General features: G+C 35.5%; 1 protein-coding gene across 1 annotated transcript in view; it reads left to right on the forward strand.

Moving 5' to 3' along the window:
- Positions 1 to 498: 498 nt before the first annotated feature.
- The window catches only part of LOC131693014 (MOXD1 homolog 1), a 102,492-nt gene continuing 77,447 nt past the window's right edge, over positions 499 to 25,543 (forward strand). Inside the window, exon 1 of the mRNA XM_058980461.1 lies at positions 499 to 1,525. Within this exon, the coding sequence (XP_058836444.1) occupies positions 1,235 to 1,525 (291 nt within the window). The 5' untranslated portion in view covers positions 499 to 1,234. The remainder of the gene's footprint in view (positions 1,526 to 25,543) is intronic.

A 25,543-nucleotide genomic window follows, 5' to 3' on the forward strand; every position in this document is an offset into this window, starting at 1 on the left:
TAGTCTCAGACGCATAGTTAACAGTTGTAGAAATTGATAAAATTGGTTATTCATAATCTTGAGTTCCGTTACTTCATCTTCCGACCATGATTTTTTGTCATCTCATCGCTTTGCGCTACAGATCAGATTCACCATTGATTCACGGATAAAACAAACTCACATTTGACCACCCCTTCAAACGAATTGGATCACCGTGTGTAGGTAAAAGCATGGCTCGAGGGCTCTCAGCTACCGATGCACACCGGTGGCGATGTGCTGTACGAGCGAGCGGTGAAGATGAGACCGTGGCCGTCCTCCAGTTGCAAGGGAATAACACGATAAAGGAAAAAAGTTATGTTTTCCCCTTGTCTCTTTCGCACACAGCTGGTAATAATAACGTACCGGCCTGCATGATATGGCAAGACTGTATATGTGTGCGTAATTTGGACCCAAACCGTCATGCCATGGGTTGGTTTAGCCTGCGTTGAAACTGTTGCGCGCAGATCGGGTTCAGAACATCGCAACGGAGGATTGCTTGTTTCTTACTTTATTTCCCTTTTGGGTCGTATGCGTTGTTTTATTCTTTCCCCGGTGCTTTTTTCGCGACCGGTAATCGATATATATATCCGAGAGGCAAAAACCGGCTTTTGGGCAAATTCGCGATCGTTATCTTTCTTCTGTCCTGTTTGCTGATCGCGAACCACGCCGGTCCTGTGACTCTTCACGATGCAGTTTTCGTGGGTCCAGTAAAGCGAACGGCAGCAGTGTCATCAACTCAAGTAAGGAATAGAATCGAATTCATTTAAATATCTTGAATTCGGTGACAGGAAGTGATATTTATTACCAAACCAAGAGGGTGATGCAGGATTCCTTCTACGGAGCGTGAGAATTTATGTGGTTTGAAGAGTGAAATACGAAAAATAATATTACCGCCTTCTTTTAAATGTGCAGTGTCTACCCTAGCTTCGGCGTTGTAGTAAGTCAAGATAAAGTCAATTCCTCGAGAAAATAATTGAATTAGCGTGAGTGAATAAGTGAGATAATGCCATAATCAAAGAAAATAGAGCTTGATTATAATTATTCCAAAAAGTCTTGTGAGAAAGTCCCGACGCAGAAGCCGGCGTAGATTGCCTTACGATCTGTGCGCGGGAAAAGTTACCCCAGAGTACAAATTTGTCTAGTGCTTTATGTGTAAAAGTGATTTTTCAATTCGACCGATCGAATCACAGTGAAGCGGGACGAAGGAATCATAGATATGAGCAAATTAAGCAATTACGGTTTAATTGCCGTGCTACTGGTCCATATTACCGTGGTTTGTGGCAAGCTCGAGCCAGTTCACCACAAGTGGTCCCGTTCAGAGATAATGGATGGCAACGGATTGTATCTTTTGGAGTGGAAGGTGGACCACAAGGACATTATATTCACGGTAACGGTCAACACGCGTGGATTCGTTGGGCTAGGATTTTCGCACAAAAGCGAACGGATGAGTGGTTCGGATTTGGTGCTAGCTTGGGTAGATGATCGCACCGGGAAGCCGAGTGTATTGGTAAGTTGAAGCTATATTGTGCATGTTAACATTCTAGAAATATTTTCTCCGTGTAAGCTGACTCTAAAAAATGTCTGAATATGCCAATAAAATATGTTAATCCGATATATTTGAAAGGATTACGTAAGATATGATTACGTAGAAAAAAAATTGCTCATAAATTCACAAAAAAACACGATTTAATAAACCGTTTACGAAAATCGTCACCAAAGTCACAAAATCCTTAACAAGAAACGTCTTACTCACGAAACTATTAACTATTTGTGTTTTTACAAAACAAGTTCACGCCAAAAAAACATAGCGTTATACTCAAATGTTTGATAGAATTACTATGGATGCGTACTGAATATATGTTTAGTTTTTTCATGAGCATGGGTCATAATTTGGGGATACATGTATTAACTAAATCTACTAAAAGAGCTTAGAATTGAGCGATGTTCACTATTTCAGGAGGTTGGTCACGATTTTTGTCGACAAGTGACTCGGTGTTGAAGCTTTTGTAGAACATCTCTAGAAAAACACAATTTGCGGTGTTAACTGCCATTCAAAAGCTACTTAACCGATTTATTTCAAACTTTGCATACCCATTCTATGTAAAAATTCCTAACCCCTACGTTGAATTTTTGAGATAATTTTTCAATTAAGGGTACTTTTTACTCATTTGAAATAAAAATTTCAATCTTTCGCAAAAAATTCCGCCATATTTTTACATAGAATATGTATGCATGCTTCATCACCGAATCACTTGACGATATATTTGCATGAAAAAAATACAGAATAGTATTGAAATGTTGCATTATAATACACAAAAGAGTTGGTCAATTCGCTTCACAAAAAGTTCTAAAAAAATTAGCCAAGAAAGTGTTTTTTTCTTGCAGAAACACTTAATCCCCTAACTTTTTATTAGGAGGAGGGGTCCGATTTACACACAGTTATGTTTGATCAATTTTTGATCGTAACACGCTTTAATAGGTTACCATTGTATTTCTCCGATCAGTTCGTGAGTATAAAACACACGATCAAGCCCATCCAACAAGAAAGCCATCTAGGCTCGCATGAAATTATACTATTAAGGGAGGTAAGAGTTTCAGCTAGTAAAAAATCACTTTTCTGCGAATTTTTTTTAGAGCTTTGGGTAAAGCGAATTGACCAAAACTTTTGCGTGTTATAATGTATCATTTCAATAACACAAGCGACTCTATGATGAAGCTTTTTGTAGAACGGCTCTGAAAAAAACACGATTTGCGGTGTTACCTGCCATTCAAAAACTACTTAACCGATTTATTTCAAATTTTGCATACACATCTATGTTAAAAATACCTAACCCCTACGTTGAGTTTTTGAGAAATTTTTTCGATTCGTCATAAAATGACGGAATTTTTCGTGAAAGATAGCAATTTTTATTTCAAATGAGTAAAAAGCACACTTATTCGAAAATTGTTTATAAAAACTCAACGTGGGGGTTGGGTATTTTTAACATAGAATGTGTACGCAAAATTTGAAATAAATCGGTTAAGTAGTTTTTGAATGGCAGGTAACACCGCAAATCGTGTTTTTTCAGAGACGTTCTACAAAAAGCTTCATCACCGAGTCGCTTGTGGATATTTTTGCATGAACAAATTACAGAATGTTATTGAAATGATACATTACAACACGCAAAAGGTTTGGTCAATCTGCTTTGCACAAAGTTCTAAAAAATCGCAGAAAAGCGATTTTTTTCTTGCTAAAACCTTTACCTACAATCCCCCCCCCCCCCCCAATTATCAATACCTATAGTCGTATCAAGCCTGGAGTAATACTCTCATCTGCATACTTCAAAATTGGTGCAGGCTTAATGGAAACAAACATCAATATAGGCAATCAAATGTCGATCATATCAGTGCGAAAATTATGTTTCATAGTTTGATTTATTCGAAATTTCAGTATTGTGTATGTTTCAAAACGAGTCTAAACGTCTGTTATCTGTGATATTACTTTTGGATCACACAAAACAAAACAAATGTAAATGTGGAACATATGACAGGAAACTAGGAAGAATAATCATTAGAATAGCACAAAAGAATCTTACCACCCCCGGGTGATATGTGGTTAAGGAGCTGCTCACCAGTGGTTCATAAAAAGGTGATTTTTATGATTTTTTTTAACATGCAAACAACAACAGAAACAAATTATCTTTTGCGTATTTTTGAACATATATTCACTCAAATAAAAAGTTTTTTGAATGTCAAAATAAATAAAAATAGCGGATTCATTCACCGCGGACAACTCAAACTCTGTGCAAAATTCAGTCTGTAATTTTTACCTGAGACAAAAAATTGACATGCGCCCTTATTCGGAAGGCTTTTCTGCACAGTATAGACTGTTATGGTGAATGAAAGTTGAAATTTTAAATATTTTAGTTACTCTCTAATCAAGTATTCGATTTTTCGACCTTTTTACAGCAAGTGCGTAAAATGAAAAAAATGTAACGTAAATTGTAAAATGAGACTTTTTAATAAAACATTTTTATTCTGTCACAATAAATATATGCAAAAAACCAGTGTTTACTTGTACACAGAGCTCTTATAGTTTTTTGGTTATCGTGCACGGAATATTGAAAAAAAAACATAGTTTACAAAAAATGGACTTAAAAGTTTTTAAAAGCCCGTAATCACCTTGTATATCTTGTTCAACGTAACGAGAATATACAAATTTGTCTTCGTAGATACATTGATGATTTCGCAAGGTATCTGCAGTAGTGACAGGAAAATCAATATTTTCATCACAGAAGTTCCTATAAATGTAAAACTTTACAAGAAAGAGTGCCTCCAGAAGAAAAAAAAAACTAATTCTAAATAGAACAGACATCAACAACAACAAAAACATTGGAAACGGATTTAAACCAATTAAGTTTTGTAAAATATAAATATAAATTCACGCCATTTCAATCGAAAATTCCATGAATATAAACATATTGAGTGACGTATCGTCAATGCTATACTATAGCTAAGTTCACAATCATATCCATTCATCGAACTTGTCCTTATCAAGCTCAACACAACACCCATCAAATAGCGACTGCACAATAACTTCACTACCGCGATCCACGTGCCAACAGGAGACATCTTTCAGGCCCAAAACATTCAACGAGCATTATCACCTCGAAGCACACAGTAGAGCAGTTGTACCGCAGTGGCGGCTGCTATCCTTATGAAGATTATTCATGCCCTCAATAAAGTTCACGTTTTGCACCCGGCCGGTATCGGCAGCCTGTTTTTTTAGAATGTAAATATAATAATGTTGTACCACAGTCATCGTCGTCTTTGTAGGCAATCAAAAGACAGCTGTACACCGAAAAGAAGAACTGGTACTGGCAGCCAAAACCACCACATACCAAACTTCCTTCCATTCCCTTTTCCCATCGCTTTCTACTGTACTACACAAGTGACAGACGATTTTCAAACTTAGCCCCTGTAAGTAAAGTGAACGGTGAAAACGTTTCTTCCGTTCTTATACATGTATGTAGGTACGGTTTCCTCAAGCGTACGATCCTCACAATTTTGTTCCAGCAATTTCCTTTCCGATTCCATCCGCTATTAGGTCGATCCGAAGAACCCTTGAATCGCATGCAGGATTTCTCTTCTTTCGTCAGAGTTTTTGTGGTGAAGCGGGGAAAGTTGTTGTACGGCGAACTAAAAAACAACACGGTACCTTCTTATGTTGTCCCTACACTCAAGATGTTTGAAATTCACGCATCTGTCCCCAAAATGGTACCTTGTCACAAAAAGGCATATGCGAAACTAGGCAGCTTTTGTGGCTCATTTTTGTAGCAAATTGAAACATAATTAAGTACTTTCTAGACATTATATCCGCAATGAATGCCTTACTGATTGTTAGGGTTATCAAAAAATTTACCTGCATCTGCCCTACAGTAGTTGACAACGTTACAGCTTGTACTTCAACGCACATACAGGGTCCGACAATTGAAATGATCCATAAAATTTACGTGAAAATTGGGCAGAATAATTGAATTTTGAAATTCAAATTAAGTGAAATGTACTTGAGAATAGTCCATATTATGGCATTTCATCGACAAAAACATTTAAATTTTTAACATAAAATTTAGTTTTTGGAAAAAAAAATGACATTTTTTTCAGTGAATGTTTTTTTGTGCAGAAGTATTAATTCCCTGTAACTCGTTCTCAGACAGTTTTGTTGTAATAAATAGGGCAACCTTTTTTTTGGAATTGCTACATGTAGAAACTTTTACGCCCTTTTAAAAATTGCTCTTGAGTCAAAATAATTTTATTGATTTTGGAAAATATTTAGTCTTCCATGCCGGTGAAACGTGAAAAGTTTCATCGGAATCTAAGATTGTCGGTCACGATTTTAAAGATTTTCTGACGGATCTTCGTGGAATTCTTCTTCTGATACCCACATTTTTTAATTGGTATTTCTTCTGCTAACAGTGTCAACAATCTGTTACATCACTTAAATTCGTTTCCATCTCTTGATTTGCTTTGTTAACAAGTCCGGAGTCGAATCTTCATTGTTAACATATTTTCCTTGTCAACCATTACGCAGATTACCACGTGTGTACTTCTCATCCGGTACGAAAAAAACGGTCAAATAAAACATACCATCGATCATGACATATTGCTTCGCCATCTGCACAAGCCAATATAATACAGGAAAAGAAATAAGCAAACTCAAATTTATCAAGTTATGTATAGGTAGGACCATGTATACAACCACAGCAAGCAAACTTATCTCTTCAGCTCGGTTCAATGTAGGGAAGACACTGTCACCGTTCTGCTGGAATGAAATCGGCGAAACTATGCTCGCATGCAAAATCAGCAACATTCAGCAGACGGTTTGGGTATGGTACTACTCCGAATCTCGTGGCTGTCCCAGTATGGAGGGAATTTCTTTTTGCCCCCGGGATGGTTTGAGATTATGAACGGTGAAGGTAGGTACATAAACCCCTATAATAGCGTTCGAGGACAAAGGTGAACCAGGCAAAAAGGGTTTGCTATTACGTTTTACATTAGAATTTTACTTGAATAGAAAAGGATGAGTGCACTTATTTGTCTATGATGTTGTTGGTTTGTAGCAAAACTTTTTAAATTAGTGATAGCTAGAAAAAAGTCTAATCAAAGGTTAAAAAAGTAGAGTTAGGTTCGTGTACAACGATGGAGCAAAAGTTTGGTTTCTCACTACCATTGTATACCTTAAAGGCGTCCTCTACTCTTGAGGTCTGAATTTGGGAATAAATTTATACATATCTACAGAAAAGATTTGTATAAATTTAATTGTATTTTTTATTTTGAAGCTATATGATCTAACTTTTTTTGGTTGGAAGAATTTAACTTTGAACATTTTAATTTTGATGACAGGAAAAAAAATATTTTTAATTTTTAATTTTTTATTTTTAATTATTCAGTTATCATACACCATTTTTTCCCGCACACGATTTACAAACTCCTTTTGTTCAATTTTTATAGCCTCTAATATGGCCAAAATGAGGCAAAATTTAAAAAAAAATGCAAATCGATGCATAAGTTTCACAAATCGCAAAATTTTAAAAATCTGGCGAAATAAAATATAGCGGTATGTTTACTGAAAATTTTAAAGAAAATAAATCAGACTACTACTTTCATGAAAATTCTTACTCGGCAGCAGTTTCAACATTAATATTTTTTTCAGGTCATCAAAATTAAAATTCAAAAGTCAAAACATAACTTCCTAATTAGAGATCTATTCAATAGTTACTTTGTAATGTATTCTCCAAAAACAGTTCATTTTCAGGCCTCGTTAGTAGAGGACTCCCTTAATTATTCTAGTGAAACACGTGGAAGATGCAACAGAGTATTTGAATTGTCTTTTAAAATTCATATTTCAAGAATAACGCAGCCAAGCGATTTTATTATTATTTTTTCCAAGCGGACCGTTGGCCAAACAACTTAAGGAGGTTACATTATATTCACAGATTTTACTGCGGTGTCACAGATTTTTTTTCAAAACTTTTGATCACAGATTCTTTCTCAAAGATAACAGATTTTTTGGCATTTTGATCAAAATTTCACAGATTTTAGAAATATTGCGATTTTTTACAGATTTTTTTGGGAATTTAACACACATCTGTGAATTTTTTTCTGTTTTAGTCATAACAGATAGTGAAAAGATTTTTTTGCTCGAAACACAGCTTTCAATGTGGTATCCCTGTTCTACCCTCGAGGCCCGCAATTGAACTATTCTTGGGGAATAAATTGCAAAATAACTACTGAATAGATTTTAAATTTTATTTTTTTTATTTTGAAACAACGTGTTTTGACTTTTGAATTTTAATTTTGAAGACCTGAAAAAAACATTGGCGAAAAACTATTAACGCCATTGATTACATTGATGATAAAACTGCTGCTTTTCTTAAAAGTATTTGTCCGATTTTAATATTTTATTGAAATATTTACTAAACATACCGCTATGATCCACTTATTGATAAAGTGGTAATATTATAAGCAACATGAGAGCAGAATTCAAAATCTGCCCGTCGATGCTAAGCCATTGAGCACGGTACCATAAAAAGCCATTCGGATTCGAAATGTATGATTTATGGTAATAATTCGCAATTGAAGGACGCTTGTCATGTGAAGGAACCACAAAAGTTTCAAATGCGCAGATTGTCGCGGAAGCTATAAAATCAACTTTCTGGGCATGTCCTATTCGAGTAAAAATTATTAATTCTCGTACAAAGCAACAAAAGTATCAAAAAATGTCTAGGCACGGTCATCTTATCGTTCAGTGGCAGATAACGCGGCAGAAAGAACGATGACTACCTTGCTCTCAATTTCATCTCCACACAATGCTTCGTTTGCTCCAACCGCTCCAGGTAGCATTACGGAAGAAAAAATGATTTTTTTAGAAATCAATAATAACTGCAGTATTAAATTCTATCCTTATGTTTGAAGCATTTCAAACTGGATACAAAATTTTTAACACGCTAGAATATTGTGGTATAGTTTGGTTTACATTTTCAACAACGCATGCAAATCAAATAGAATCAGTAGGGGAATGTCGTCGGTTGCCGGCACTGGTCGGTTGTCGACGCCCCTATGTAGCTTTTGACAGAAACCAGATATGGACATTTTGATAAATATTATTTGTGTTATATATTAGATTGAGATATATATTATATCTTTTTGTGCCGATTGCTGAAGCAAACAGACTCGAATATTCTGTTCTACAACCAATATATTTTTTGAACAAGTGAAACTCTACTTAAAAGTTTTTTTTGATGATTTGCTTAGTGTTACAGAAAGAAGTAAATCGATCGAAAAAGTATGCGCATTGAATATTTACGATGTGAATTTATTCTATTTTGTGATTCAACGTTTGAATGGCGCCAAAATGTTCGCCACAAGTTTTATTTTGATCAGTTTTCAAAAAGGTTACTAAAATCGGTTGTCGGCACCCAAACATGGTCAGTTGTCGGCACCCAAACATGGTCAGTTGTCGACACCCCATTTTTTGTGGCAAATGCTCTCAATAACCTACTCAATATGGGTATTTTGGAACGGACTTTACGATACCAGAGATCGATCTTTGGCACCATTCCGAAAACCAGGAAGGCAACTTCCGGTTTAGCGTTTTACATTTACATGAATAAAGCCCACCTGATCGTGTTTTCACCGCTAGGTAGCACCGTATATACCAGAATGTCACGACCAGATAATTTGATGGGGGGGGGGGAACTCGGGGTTACCCTGTAGCCCCCCCTCCCCCTTTGACTGACTTCTATCTGATCTGTCTGAAGCTTTGGTAAAAAAAACTGGAATGCCTGAAACTAACTCAATGGCAGTGAATGCGATCCTCCAGTGCATTAGCAGTGCGTAATATTCGCACTAGTTTTTCACATACACATATTGTGGTTCTGATGAAGAATGATGTTCATTATGCCTTTGATGGTTGTTGAACTGAATAAATTTCCTTTTCCCTTTGAATCGTGATGATCATCATTCATATTTTTCCATTTTTAGTAATTTTTTTAGGGTGCCGTCAATCGACAACATTTTTCAAAATGGTCATTTTACTAAATTGTTAATAACTTTTTCTAAGTTGACAAATGAAATTAAATTCTTCAATAAGTTATTAGCTAAGGCCTCTAGCTTTCCATTGGTATGCTTGTTCCCATATATTGTGCAATTGGAGTAATGTTGGTAGCTAAAAACAAAAGTGTGCCGACAACCGAACACATTCCCCTACAAATGCAGTTACTATTGTTTACACTTCGTAAACTGGGTTGGACAGAACTACATTTGCTCTTATCTTATGAAGCATGGTGTATACTAATCGACATTCAAACATGTAAGTAGCGGGTTCCCCACTGCTTTGACTCCATATGATGATTCAAATCAAAACTTCTAGCATGCCTGTTTTAACCTAACGTTCTATTGTTAGACTATTGATAACTGATATCACGACAATATCATCATAATGGCCCAGATTTAACAAACCAGACATTTAAACCCGGATCAACTCTAGTTTTACAACGTGTATTATAAAAATATTTGTTTCGCTTTCTAGAATCTATCAATCGCTATTTAATGAATCAGTGCGCAAAGCATCTCAATATTTATTCAATGCCATTTTAGTAGCAACCACAGTTTCTATCATCATGAATAGCATAGAAGCATGAATCGGAATGAGTGCTGTAGATGAATTATCGGCAAAAAAGCGTCCAGCCAAAGCCAGTGTAACGCAAAGTACCACTCTACTTCACACATATTAAACATTTTGGTTCGAATGCTCAAGTTTTATTTTTCCTCCAGTTTGCAGATTTTTCCACTTTACTAATCCAGCCTGAACAAACACCGTCTATCGTGCATCATCATTCCATCTTTGTTTTATTCGCCTCTTTTGTTTTCTTTTAATTCAATTATGGACGAGTTATTGAAACATCAAATGCAAATAAGCGGAAAAAAGTATCTTCGAGCACGGTTCGCTGGCTCTGCGCACGGAAAAGCAGAAGGCCGGCTTCCCTCATCTGCAAAAAGCCCATCATCATCGCTCACCGGCCGGTTGGAACAATATTGTTGATGTAAAGACGGGGAGAGGGATTTAAAATCGCCGAACAAAATTATATCTTATTAATTCATACCACCTTGTTGGATTTGTGTTCAACACTATTAACTTACACGAAACAAGCCATAGACATGTATGTTAAACTATAAAAGGTTATTAAACTATTGAGAGTCTTAAAGCATCAAAATTTCTTAGTCAGGAGTATGTAAAGTATGTGGAATCTTCTATTAAAGCGAGTTTTTATTTAGTGAATCTCATCAATTCAATTAGTGCTATTGAGTTAAAGTAGAAAACTTTATGGTCACACGTTTGATAAATTCGTTCCACCCCTCAATGTTTGGACCATTGCATTCTCGCTTGTTTTAGAAATCACTCCCTAAAGTTATACTTCACGTGATCAATGCAGATTTATACGCACAATTTAACTCACCTAAATTAAAATTATACACAGACGGGAAAATGACCGTTTCATGTACCGACCAAATCACATTAATAGCAGTTGAATGAGTTTTGGCAAATAATGTTAGAGTTGAAGAAACCGAGAAGAACTATAAGTGGACTGCTATAATTGACCGAATTGAACTTTATCGATGTTTGTTTGCATTTCAGTCGGTCTTCTTGAAAATTCGATTTATTGAGGGTTCTACTGAAAAAATTGTCATGTTGGCGCTGTGCCTAGGAGGCAATGAAGATGAAAAGGTTCGAGGAACATTATTGATTATTTTGATAATTTCAAACCGAGCGAACATGCAGTCGACTCTCGAAGGGAATCGAATATCTTTTTCCCCTGGATCAGTCTTTCCCAAGACTAGTAAAAGTGTGAAAATTGTGCATTATCGGATAAATTGACCAGTGGTGTATTTGGTGTATATTTTCAATAAAGTATATTTCAGGAATAATTCAGTCTATCGAATCATTTGATGTTTTTAACTTGTCTGGGTTCTCCCATATTAAATCATAATACAGAATAAAGCTAGTATTTCACATCAGAAGTTTTGCATCGCAGTACCGGTATTTATATTGATTCAGTACCCGATCCAAAAATTAGTTCGCATTCCTGGAATTTTTGGTACCGCAGTATTACCGCTAACCCAACCCTACGGTTGTGTCCGAAATATTTTTAAAACGTAATTCGAAAGTGGTAAACTAACCCAAATTTTGAGGTTCATAGATTTGATGAACTAGTCGGGCATTGTGATAGCGTAGCAATTGCTTTGCACCGCATACTCAAACATTGCGTATTGCCTTCTATTGATACCAAGGTAATTTTGGAGATAAAGTTAAAACCGATACTGGTATTATTATTATCAACGCAGCGTATTCTCATCTTCAACACACAATTTTATTAAAGTGGATTTGCAATAATTTACCGGTTTTATCATTAAAATCAAAACACTGTACAAATGCAATTTCAGCGGTAAAACACAGTGTAATGATCGCTCTACAGGAATCCGCATGCGATTGATTTAGTTTTGACAGATCCAAGTACCTACATTTGCAATGAATCGTTTTAATTGCTGACTTTAATTCACAGTAGCTGTTTCATATTCTCAAGAAAGGCTTCCAATCCCATTAGCTCAGTGTTTACGGAAAACAAATTTGCGAAAGGTGGTAAGGTTATATGTGGAATAATTTTAATTACTATGATTTACAAAATAAGCCTGACAATGATGCAGTATTACATGATTCTCTATTCAATGACAGAAATTTATCAATTCCAACAACACAAAAAAATTTAGAACTGTCAATTGTGACTGGCGAAAATCTTCAAATAGTGTTTCGCTTGAGGAACGTATTCATGATTCTGAAATGATTATAATCGGAACTGAAAAAAGTACTCTTTGTTAAGGGAAACTTTGCTACTATTCAAGTTATCTTTTGTAGCTGCCCCTGTTTGGTCTCAATGTTACAAATTGCCCAAATCCAATGTAGTTGGAAGCGAGTTGTTTGTCAATATGTGTCGTACCAACCGGAGTGTACACTATTAATTTAGGTGAGTATCCGATTTAAGCAGGTTTGCCATACCTCGCGAGTCGTCATAAGTTGCCTTCCGAAATGTCACCTCCTTCGCTGAAACAATACTGCACAATGAGAATATATTCCGAGCGCTCGGGCTCGTAGTTACAGAATCGACAAATGTCATCTTGGCTTTTGCCATTTTTTTTCAGGTAATACTTGGCAGGACAACGTCCTGTAAATAGAACTGTGATTATACGTAAATCTTTACGTTTTAGATCCATTATTTTGTTGACTCTCATTGTAGCTGGATGTACGAATTTCTTAGCTTGTTGAGCACCTCTTACGTTACGCAAGCCGTTTAGCAGTTGGTCTCTTGCCCAAACTAAAGGTTGCAGTTTAACGGCACAGGTAGATATACCTAGAAATGGTTCTGGTCCAATAAACATGTTTCATGAACCACGCCTGGGTAATTCGTCGAATACTACGGTTTGGATTCACATTTCGACGACTTTATTGCCAAAAAAGAAGTTAAACACAGATTTATGGACTTCAGAATAGAGGATGAACAAATTAATGCGTATTCTAAACCTGTCTGGAAACTTCCTAAGGACTAGTAATCGCATATTTCTTAACCATCCGACACTCGCACCAAATTTTGTAACACGGAAACTCGCGCGTTGTATTTTGTTCAACATAGGCAGTTTTTCACTTCTCTTCAGAATACCTCGTGATCTTGACCATTTGGAACACTGCTCTCTTTAGTAAACTTGGACAGCAGATTATGGCCTTTTGGATGGGTGAATTAATACGGAATTCTTCCGGCAGGTGGTGTTATTGAGCGTTTATTGGTTCTACCGTATGTATCTAAAGTTTCAAGATTTTTTAGCATATAGAATAAAACTTACAAAAATTGTATACCGGACGGTGTCTTCTGCAATTTTGCTCAAGAGATCAACATGGATTCTGCCTGTCTAAGCGGCGCTAGTGAGCATGGCATTTGTTCAACCTGTAATATCTCAAGTTTCTGAATTTTTATATGCTCTGTCCATCTCAAAATACAAATTTTTAGCAGGTCGGTATCATGGACAAAGCCTCTCAGAAGATGAAATCCTACTAAGCGGTTCATCGAATAATTCAGGATTCCTCCACTATGCGGGGCTAGTCAGCGTACCATTTGTTCGATCTCCTGTATATAAAATTCCTGATTGTTTAGCACGTCGGAATCTACGACAAAGATGTTTGCGAAATCGAAACTTACAATATGGTACACCGAATAGTACATAATTCTGCCACCAGGCAGTGCGAGTATGCATGTACATTTATTATATCAAACGTTATATGGATGTGTGACAATTGCCGCGATCTATTGGAAGACGCAAGATTCCGCAATTCCGTTAGCTCAGTTGAGTTAGCCCATAAGTTGCGAGAAAAGCAGCACGAAAGTGATATGGAATGTTTGAAGCAGAGTGTCGCGTCACTGAATACTACCGTGGTTAATCTAGTGGAGCGCCTATCTTCGAAAAGCAACGAAAGTGCTAACGAAATTCCTCGCCTATGTTCTATAAAAATTCAATCCAGTTCGGAAACAATATCTCCCGATAAAACGATGAAAGATAGTTTTACGCTGTTTTTGACAAACATTAAAAACGACGTCAGTGAACAAGAAATTTCAGCTCTTGTATTAGACTGCTTAAATGTAAACGATTCTCCAAAAGTCAAAAAGCTTGTTTCGAGTTGGCAGGACGTCACAACGCTAGACTACGTCTCGTTCAAGGTGGAATTGAACGCAAGCTTGAAAAAACGCGCTCTTACATCTAGCACATGGCCTCGTGGAGTGCGATGTAGAGAATTTAGGGAATTTCGCAATGATGAACCATGGAACCCAAGTGTACGGATGGATTCTCCTCTGTCGCACCGAATCGTGGCTGCCGATTAAGACTTTTTTGTTTGTTTAATACCTGTTATTATAAGCTATGTAATTTAGAATATTCGTGACATTTTTTGGTTTTCTTTTTTGTTTGTTTTAGTATTGTTTTGATTGTTAATGTTGCCACATTTTGTATGGTATGAATTAGAATTAAGCTTTCAATAAGACTAGTTAAGTCCGTTGAAATATCAAATATAAACAAATAAACAAATTATTTAATTTTTTTTTATTATTTAAAAATTGTAGTAAAATTTGAGCATTTAGTTTTCGAATATTTAGAACTATGTATTCCAAACTATCTAAATATAATGCTTCTAGAAGTTCGCAGTAGCATCTTCTAGTCAAATGCGGACGAGACTGGATTATTTTGGAAAAAATTACTTGCCGCTGGGACATTTCGATGGTCGAAAAGTCAGCATCAAATTTTAAAGCAGCTAAGGATCACATCACCTTATCGTTCTGCAGTAATGCTTCGGATGATCGGCTATTCAAACCATTAATATTACACAAATCCAAGCGACCAGGGATACTAAGAGGAATGGACTTTGACCAGCTGTCAGTTCATAGGGTATCAAACAGAAAAGTATGGGTAATGAATAATAATATGGGAAATTGGTTTGATAACTGCTTTGGGCCAGAAGTTCGAAGCAATCTCGAAAAAAGGCAGACATTTTAAATTGTTTTAAATAATGTTGTAAAAATTATATTACACATCTCTTTTAAAATTATATTACACATCTCTTTTATAAACACTTGACTAAGGAATAATTTCAACGTTTAAGAAACAAACTTTTCACCACGTGCTGGAGTAGGTTGATTCGAAGAAGATTACTATCGTCATTGAAGCGTGAAAAAACTGCCTGCATTTCATAGACACTGCTCTCAATTCATTGAAATATAGTCGACTCTCAATAACTGTTGAAAATTCTTGTAGCCAGGTTGTATTTCTTGATCAGTCTCTCTAGAAACTGTTGATAATGATGATTTTGTCCTAGCTCATGCTGTGGGTGGCAAAGATATTGATGATTTTTCGGTGATATCGTAAAACTTTTGAAAGTTCCGGTGACAGATTTTGAATCTCTTATTGAATGTGTTCAAGAAACCGAGTCGTTTTAGGTCGTAGAACATACAGAAACTGATATTGAAATGTTGAAGAGCATATATAAACGGGCGGGAAGTTAGCTGATTTCTTTTTAACAAACTATCCCTTTATTGAACGAGGAATCTTTTTTTCGGAATAATCTGAAATATTACCTGTATCTGTACACCAAGTCGTATACAGACTTAGTAAAACAAATCAGGTAGAAACTCAAGCACATCGGTTATCCAACGAGGATGAACAGCAGGTTAACTGTAATAAAACTGTAAATAAACGTCCCAAGAGGATAATAATGATAAAATTGAATATTTTGACGAGTAGCTCAAGAAGCAAGCGAAACGCAAGTATAATCCACGCAGTCGTAAAAAGTCTCTTGTAGTATATGATAGCGACTAAAAAGCATTTCTGAAATAGTTTAGTTAATTTATTTACTTGGTAAATATTATTTTTCTTTGCATATTAAAATAATTTTAAAATTTTAAACACTATTTTTAATTTTGTAAACGCGAAAACTAAAATGAATTTAATTTGGTAAAGGTTTCTACTCTTCAGTTTTCCAACATTTCATTCAATCCAATATGCACGAGTGAACAAAATTTCAATTGTAATTTTTTATCAATAACAAAGGATAAATAAATATGCATTTAGATTTTCTTCGCACTTATTCATTTCGTTTGTATGATGGAATACATATAAACTAAACTTCTTTTTAGGGTTATACAAATATTGTTTTGCCGTACAAAAATGTTTGATCTAATAAGGTTCAAAAAATTGGTCTGCCATAAAGATGTTATGCTTTGAAAGATTTTCGATAATTACTATTTTCACGTGGAACAGAATCAGCAGCCAAATTTTACACTTTTCAATCATTTGAACTATTGGTCCAACAAGCCAAGATTACTTCCTGTTTGAAACTCAGATTGCCCCACGGAATACAACCAGATATTCTAGTTTACATTGTGAAATTAACCCTAGAACATTTCACTGGGGTACAAATGTACCTCACACATTCTTTGGAACCGTGTGAAGACGAGAACTCGGCATTTACCGACCTGGAACCCTAACCATAATTCAATTTAGAGTTCTTAGTAAGAGTAGGAAAAGATGGTATAGTCAGTTTGCTTATAGCCTTCGTGGAAGCAGGTGTCAAAGTTGGCGTGGGGTACACTTATACTCCGGTGTACGGTTGCCGTCAGCGTTTCGTCAGTTTTCGTGCTGTCAGTGCAAATGTGACTCGTGACAATACCAGTTTAAATACTGGTTGTTTTACTACGTAAGTAACAATCAGTATTATATAATCGTTTTTAATCATTTATTCAATTAATTTAATTTAATTTTGAAGTAGAAGAAAAATCGCTCTAATTTTTGCAGATATTTATTGATTTGTTGTTTATTTTTTATAGTTTTTCAAAACAATGGCTCGCAAGTATAATTTGCGCACAGAAACTGCTGTAGCAGTAACGTTGCGTGTTACCAATGTATTACTGGTCAGAAATACTTTTTTCATTTCAATTTCCACCCCATGTCATGGTATTTTCCAAAACCCGATTTTTAAACTTTCTATCTTTCAAATAATTGCAATTTTTCAAAAATATCGAAATTCCATTTCATATTGTTTCTAGACTATTCTTTCAGCTTTTAGAATCATTTGATTTTTTTTCAAATCGGTTGAAAATTCGCAAAGTTATAGTAATTTTTGTGAAAAAAGTCAAAATCACGATTTTTTCACTTTTTTTGTTCAAACCAATTTATGCATAATTGATTCAATAAATTCCGTACTTTCACTTACACAGCTCTTTTTGCAATTAAAAACGAAGATAATGATACATTATACATTTCTTTTGTTTGAATTTTTACCTGCGAAAATTGCGACAAAACGCGTGCAACGTTCCAGGGTGGAAAACGCATAAGTACAACGTTCTAGTGTTAAGGATAAAACATTTCTTAATTGGTGTTCTATGGTAAATTTCCAATCAATTTTCTATGGTTTCTAACATTATGATCAAAGCGCAAATACATAACTTTACCTTATATAACAATAGAACAGTTTCTCTGATTGTACAACCGAGTTATATATAGCAGAATATCGTGTGTATGCAAAGTTTCAACTCGTACACCAGATTTCCTGTTATTGCGCCCTGAAAGAAAGTCAACAGAAGTTGAGCAAAGCGAAAAAAAACCTCAGCGTATTGATGATGGTTTTCACTGTTTTGAGTTAACCGGAAGCCGCCATCTTGAACATCAAAATGACGCCAATTATCAGATTTTGTTATCTACGAACGGAAAGGGCATTTAAACGACAACCATCTTGAAGGTAATTTTCAGGGTTTTCTGGTAACCTGAAAACGCAATCTTGGATTCCAAAATCATTTTAACTAATAATTTATAACTTTATACTACATTACGCCAATAAATTACTCGCGTAAGACAAAGATCTTCCGTTTATTGCACTAAGTTTTCTTTAAAAATTTAAAAAATCCATAATTGGAAATCGAGGTAAAACCAAACAAATCCAAACTTTATCATCAGCTATTTTTAAAACGATTGTACAGAAACAAATAGATAAAAAAGAGTCACCCATTCAGTTTATTAATGCAGTTTCTAATTGATTTAGATCAAACATTTTTAGTTTTGTAATATATAATTAGTGTTGACGTTTCACACTAGCACTGATCTCAACACAGCATAGCTGTATGATTGACAGATGAGACGAATGAGCGTGTCGTTCTCACTGGTTAATACATATGTGTATAAACTTAACGAAAGAAGTGAGAGACATTGAAGAGAGGAGAGATGGGGATAAAATGATGAGAGTAGAAATTAATGTTTCCAGAGAAGTCTCTAGCATATGTTTTTTGTAACTTTCTGTATGTGGTATGAGTTTAAAATTATCGTCATTCGTAATCAGCCTTCATAGCGATAGGTTCGTCACCGTCCGTAGTGACGTGTAAAGATTTTGTACTTAATTTGTAATATCGTGTAGTAAAGTATAGTTCGTAGTGAAATAAACGTGTAAGGTAATAAATGTAGTTTAGTGTCAGGAAATAAAGTGTTTGATGTGTAATGTGTTATGTGTGTACTACATAATTTCCGAACTGGCACAGTGACGCTATCTGCGCAAAAATAGTTCAACTAAAACTACAGTTGGACACGGTAAAATCGGGTACGGACTAAAAACCACGGAGGAACGCTATTTGGCAAGGGTCACAACAATTAGTCTAACTAGTAAATATTTAATCCTGCGTTCTCGTCTGTCACCCAGAAAAAAGAGAGCGAGCATCAGAATTGAACTAAAACTTCGCAATATGTATAGCAAAATGACAACTGTGGAAAAACTGTGCCATTATAATGATCTTGCATTTGACTTCAACATTACTTTCATGTAAATCTGAAATAAAAGTGACGTAATTGTAATTTGAAATGGTGCTCAATGGGAAGCTATCTCGCTATTTTTTAAAAAATGGATTTCTGAGCCGTGGTTTGAGCAATACTGAAACTTTGTGGAGGCAATCGTTCCTCTAACAAATCGACGAAAAAAAGGTTTCTACGCGAATTTTTGAACGCAATTTTTACGCTGTTTTTAAACTAGGGTGGGTGCTCCTATAGTTGAGGTGCACCGTAAACCGGGGTGACTTTGATCACTCGAAACTTTTTTCGTAGATCGCTTATTAAACCAGAATAGTCGATCGAATCATTTTAATTTAGAATGATTTTTACTCTAAACATATAAAATACTGATTTGTTATACTTTTTGAGTATATTGTTCGGTTTTGGGGTACAAAAACTTCAAATACCCGAAATTTGACTTTACCTTATTTTACGAAGCTTCGTAATGTGTCTATTTTTATAAAACAAATAAATTTCAGATTTGAGCAAAAGTAATAAATTACAAGCGAGTTTTTATTTTCCTTTAGATTGGGATATGCCAAATTTAGTTTTAAGAGATTGTTTATTTTAAATACATTTTTTTTGTAAAACTAGTTGGCAATTATTTTAAATTATTTTAATCTAAAATTCACAACATTTTTTTATTGTTCAATATTCCCTCGTGTTAAAATGGATGAAACTTTGTGTACATTGATAAAGCACTGAAATCAAATAATTTTAGCAGTTTTAAAGGTTTTCAGAATCTTTAATTATAGTTTGACACAAATTATACGAATTTTAGTTACTCGAATTTTAAGTACATTGAAATACTTTGTATAAGGGACCATCCATAAATGACGTAGCATTATATGGGGGAGGGGGAGTTTTGTATTTTGTGATGACGTGTGACGACAGGGGGGGTAGGGGGTCATGTCATGCTACGTAGCTTTTTTAAAGGGGAAGAGGGGTTGACCTGATGTCATGACAATCTTACCCGTTTCATCTAACTAACATAGTTTTTGATTTTTTTAGATTTTTCACAGGGACATCGAGGGGGGTGAGAGTTACCGTCAAGCTACGTAATTATCAGGGGGGGGGGGTATATAGAATTTTGTGACGAAATGCTACGATGGGGGAGGGGGGTGTTAAAAATCACTCAAAAAATGCTACGTCATTTATGGATCATCCCTAATACCAATTAACATCTATTTAACAATGCGTATCTTTCCAGAATTAGTTTAAGCAAACATTTGAATTAAAAACATTGACATCAATAACTTAATGTGGGTGAACATGCAGGTTATCAAAGTCACCCCCGAACACGAAAACTGACTTCAACTTGAAATATTTTTTGAAAAAAATAGCTGTAAGCGGACAATTTTAGGTAAAACCATCCAATCTTGTTCTCCATACATCAGTACATGGTTTAAAAATATTAAACTTGAAAAAAATGTGTTGCGCCTAAGAATATGTAATGATTACTTCGAAAAGTGATCAATGTCACCCCGGTTTACGGTACCAATAGTTGCAGTAGTGGGTTATACGCCTAACTAAAGTACCAACCATCAACAAATATTTTTTTATGGATTTATCGCACTAAAATTATGCGACAATAAAACTGTTATTCTTAAAATTTGCTCAAATAACTATTGAAAAAATTATGTTTTTTGAATTTTGAGCTCCCTTGCACCTATAGTTGATATAGTGTACCTATAGCTGCAAGTCCCATAAGAAATCAATGGGATTTGCAACTATAGGATCCGAAATTAGCAATTGCACCACTATTGGTACATGTGTTCCTATAGTGGTACAAGTGGTTTTGAATACATAAATTGGTTATTGAACAATCTTTATATTTTTCCTATGGATTGAAAGCTTTCGTTTAATGTATTAACATTGTCCATATCTATTCATCGATTTTTTAGCAAAAGTTTTCCTTAAGTATGCGACTATTAATACATCCATCCTTATGTGTTTTTTATATTTTTGATGGTTCGGGAATGCTATAGTATTGCTTTAAAATGGAATTTGCGTTCCCTTTTTGATTTTCTTTGAACATCATATTGTTCCTCTGAGACAGCACCTGTATAGGATTACCAATACGTCGAACTAAAGCTAAATGTTTAATGCATTACAGCAATCTCAACGCTTGTCATGCATAGCAAATAAACTTTCCTTGAAATAAAAACATTGCTGTCAGTTGAATAATTGTGTCTAGAAAAATTCCCATACACAACAACTCCAATAAATTCGGTGTGACCGTCGTTCGTGGGACGATCACAATTCCATTCAGAATTTAAAGAACGAAATTAAAAATTCATTCAACGATTACCGCGTAGTACCCAACAGCTCATTCCACTCCTAACCGGTCTCCGTTGCCTACACAGGATCGCACAAAGAAAGCTTTTTGTTTTGTAAGGTCCGCCCAGAAAATATGTGGTATGCAATATGCATGGAATTCGAGAAAAGCCTTCTCTATGCCAAAAGCACTTCAAATACTTGAACACAATACTCCTGTCCATCACAACAGTCCAAATAGGCATCTTCATAGCCACATTTTTTTAGCGGAATCCGTTTACCTTAATCTAAAAAAATCAGACGAGCGGTGGTATCACATCTGTCTGTTTTAACACCAGCTCACGTAAGCACGAAAGCTTGGCATTATCGAAGAAACCAATGTGTAACAAATACTGGTGTAAGTAAAAAAAATGCTCAGAATCATGCATTTCGAACACCCCACGCTTTAAATTAGCGGATTGAAAAAAAAACCTGGAGCTAGAGAAAGAACACAAAAAAGCGATTTATGATGGGAATTGAAGACTACCGTTTCGCCCTGGCATTGAATGTTAATTGGGCAACAAAGAATTTAAAGCACGCTCTTATTATAAGGCAGACACTGCTTTTCGGGTTCATTTCATCATCGTTCTGTAAACTACGGTTTCATTACAGTGAAGCTGAAAATTCAGTTATCTGAAGCATAAAATCCTAAGATCTGCGAGATTAGTACATTCTAGTCTTTGAATTAATAAATGGTTTTCTAAATAAAAATGTTTGTCTTAGCAACACTGACATTAAAGAAGGTGTCATAGTTTTAAACAAACGATTCGTATTATTCCACACATCAATTGATGTGACCTATCTTTGGATTGTCAGCCAGACACAACATCCTGCATGTATTGTCGCCAGCGTACTCAGTACAACATGTCATCCATTGTTTCACCCCAGAGACATGCTTCCATTTTTTTCACTATTGCTCCTCTAATTCCTGGCTAGAAGTCATGTGATGTAAAATATTTCCTTTCAGCCAAAATTGCTATCTTCCTTGAACCACTTCCGGCACCATATGTCACTGTCGTCGACAAGCCACACACCGAGCAAGTGCACCCTTTCTTCGTTATTGCTCAAACATGCTTGGGTTCGCCCATCGGGATGATTTCCTTTTCCTTCGAGGTGGAACACGGCGTGGTACACCGACCCGGCACCAGCGATGCATATTGTAGGTCAGTAGGATGGTGTTTATCGAATTATATCTCGCTTTTTTCTGATTTCAGAGTTTAACCGCACCAGTGGCCTTAGTGAATTTGTAGGTTGTTTACTTGTTTATTTGATCACTAGTTTACTTGTCTACTCTCTCACTTGCTTACTTGCTTACTTGCTGACTTGCTTACTTGCTTACTTGCTTACTTGCTTACTTGCTTACTTGCTTACTTGCTTACTTGCTTACTTGCTTACTTGCTTACTTGCTTACTTGCTTACTTGCTTACTTGCTTACTTGCTTACTTGCTTACTTGCTTACTTGCTTACTTGCTTACTTGCTTACTTGCTTACTTGCTTACTTGCTTACTTGCTTACTTGCTTACTTGCTTACTTGCTTACTTGCTTACTTGCTTACTTGCTTACTTGCTTACTTGCTTACTTGCTTACTTGCTTACTTGCTTACTTGCTTACTTGCTTACTTGCTTACTTGCTTACTTGCTTACTTGCTTACTTGCTTACTTGCTTACTTGCTTACTTGCTTACTTGCTTACTTGCTTACTTGCTTACTTGCTTACTTGCTTACTTGCTTACTTGCTTACTTGCTTACTTGCTTACTTGCTTACTTGCTTACTTGCTTACTTGCTTACTTGCTTACTTGCTTACTTGCTTACTTGCTTACTTGCTTACTTGCTTACTTGCTTACTTGCTTACTTGCTTACTTGCTTACTTGCTTACTTGCTTACTTGCTTACTTGCTTACTTGCTTACTTGCTTACTTGCTTACTTGCTTACTTGCTTACTTGCTTACTTGCTTACTTGCTTACTTGCTTACTTGCTTACTTGCTTACTTGCTTACTTGCTTACTTGCTTACTTGCTTGCTTGCTTACTTGCTTACTTGCTTACTTGCTTACTTGCTTACTTGCTTACTTGCTTACTTGCTTACTTGCTTACTTGCTTACTTGCTTACTTGCTTACTTGCTTACTTGCTTACTTGCTTACTTGCTTACTTGCTTACTTGCTTACTTGCTTACTTGCTTACTTGCTTACTTGCTTACTTGCTTACTTGCTTGCTTGCTTACTTGCTTACTTGCTTGCTTGCTTACTTCCTTACTTGCTTACTTGCTTACTTGCTTACTTGCTTACTTGCTTACTTGCTTACTTGCTAACTTGCTAACTTGCTAACTTGCTAACTTGCTAACTTGCTAACTTGCTAACTTGCTAACTTGCTTACTTGTTTATTTACTTGGTTACTTGTAATTTCCAAAGTTTGCACCAGCAAAATAAAAATGTTACGCGACTATAATAGCCTTTCACATATTTTTAAAAAGGAACCTTTAAAGAACCTATTAATACTCCTGAAAATTTCAAACGATTTACAGAAACTGAGTATCCTCCTTAAGGGGAGGGGGTGAAGGTTTCAGCGTGAAAAAAACACTTCTTTGCGAATTTTTTTAGAACTTTGCGTGAAGCAAATTTATCAAAACTTTTGTTCATTATATTGTATCATTTCAATAACATGCTGTAATTTTTTATGCAAAACGATTTTATGCAAAACGACAAACGACTTGGTGACGAAGCTTTTTGTAGAATGTCTCTGGAAAAAATATGATTTGCGGTGTTACCTGCCATTCAAAAACTGCTCAATCGATTTCTTTCAAACTGTGCATACACATTCTATGTTAAAAATACCTAACCCCTACGTTGAGATTTTGAATTAATTTTTCATTTATTTCACGCTGAAACGGGAGAAACCAATCGCCCCCTAAAATTTGCACGCTAATTTTAAACAAATGTGCATTGCTAGATAAAGACAGGTGACGAGCCACTCTAATGGTAGCGCTATTTCTATCTCCATAAGATAGAAATAGCGCTACCATAGCATAAGAATAACTTTTCCATTTAATAGGTATTATAAGTTATAACTCTTTTCACCGAAAGACGTAATGTGAAAAGAATCAAAACATACAGAACCATGAACTTATTTCCTCAAATACGCTATGAGTACCAGAAAAGCAGAAAGAGATCAAATATGAATATATTCAAAGAAACATTGATCAACATCAAAACAATAGAAAAGAGCTATGGAAAATCCCAAGGAAGGTAATTAAAGCTAAACCTACTTCCTCGCAGACCATAACTTTTCACAGTGCAGAAGAGCAATCTGCAAAATAGTAGCAGAAAATTGAATAGTTATTTCGTTAACAGTGTGAAACTGATCAATCAACGTATTGAACTGTTCAGTAATCCTCTCCTCCAATCTCTTTTTAATAGCTGAAGGATATTGTCAACGCAAAAATGATACACGATAGTTTTCATGTCATCGGACACGTCCTGCTTTACTTTGTAAATGAATCGCTACAAACTGGACATGTACCGAAAGTTTGGAAAGAACCACTCGTAGTTCCTATTCCCAAGGTTGCTGGGACGGATAATGTTAAAGAGTATCTCCCTATATTGCCCAAAAAAACTATAATTTTTGAAAACTCAATCGAACCACTCCAGTTTCTAGCCCCAACAGGAGTGTGTGATTCAAGTTTGAGCCGAATCGGACAAGTCTAGCTACCAGACCATCGTGTCCGAAGTATGTATTTTTGGAAATTTTCGACAACTTACATAAAGAAAGCATTACATGGAGACTATCTTGCATTTTCAACACTAGGTTGCACTACATGCATCAGTTTATCACTGCAAGTGAAATAAGACAAATTTAATGCCTACGATTTTATCGAAGCCTGCAAATCAATATAACTTCCCAATCAGAAATTATTAAACTTTTTTCCGGTATTTGTTCAAATGGAACAACATATGAAAAATATCAATTTATCAAACTCTATAAAAAAAACATTAAAATTACTAAAGTGACCAGCCCTTATATGATTTGCTTTCAGACCATTTACTAATCCTACAATAAACACTGCGTTAATTTAGCGATTCATTATCCTTTTATTTCCATAATTGGAAAATAAATAATAATTTTCGACCTACTATTCCCGGTTATGAAACTGGCATCTTTTAAAGCTGATATTTCTCTTTATAACTGAGTTCCAATCATCGAAGTGCTTTTGAATTTTCTTCTTAGATAAGTACATGTTTGCTCCAAGCACGACACATCTACAACCGAAGAAATTCC

The sequence above is a fragment of the Topomyia yanbarensis genome, chromosome 3, assembly GCF_030247195.1.
Source record: "Topomyia yanbarensis strain Yona2022 chromosome 3, ASM3024719v1, whole genome shotgun sequence".
Taxonomy (NCBI): Eukaryota; Metazoa; Arthropoda; class Insecta; order Diptera; family Culicidae; genus Topomyia; species Topomyia yanbarensis.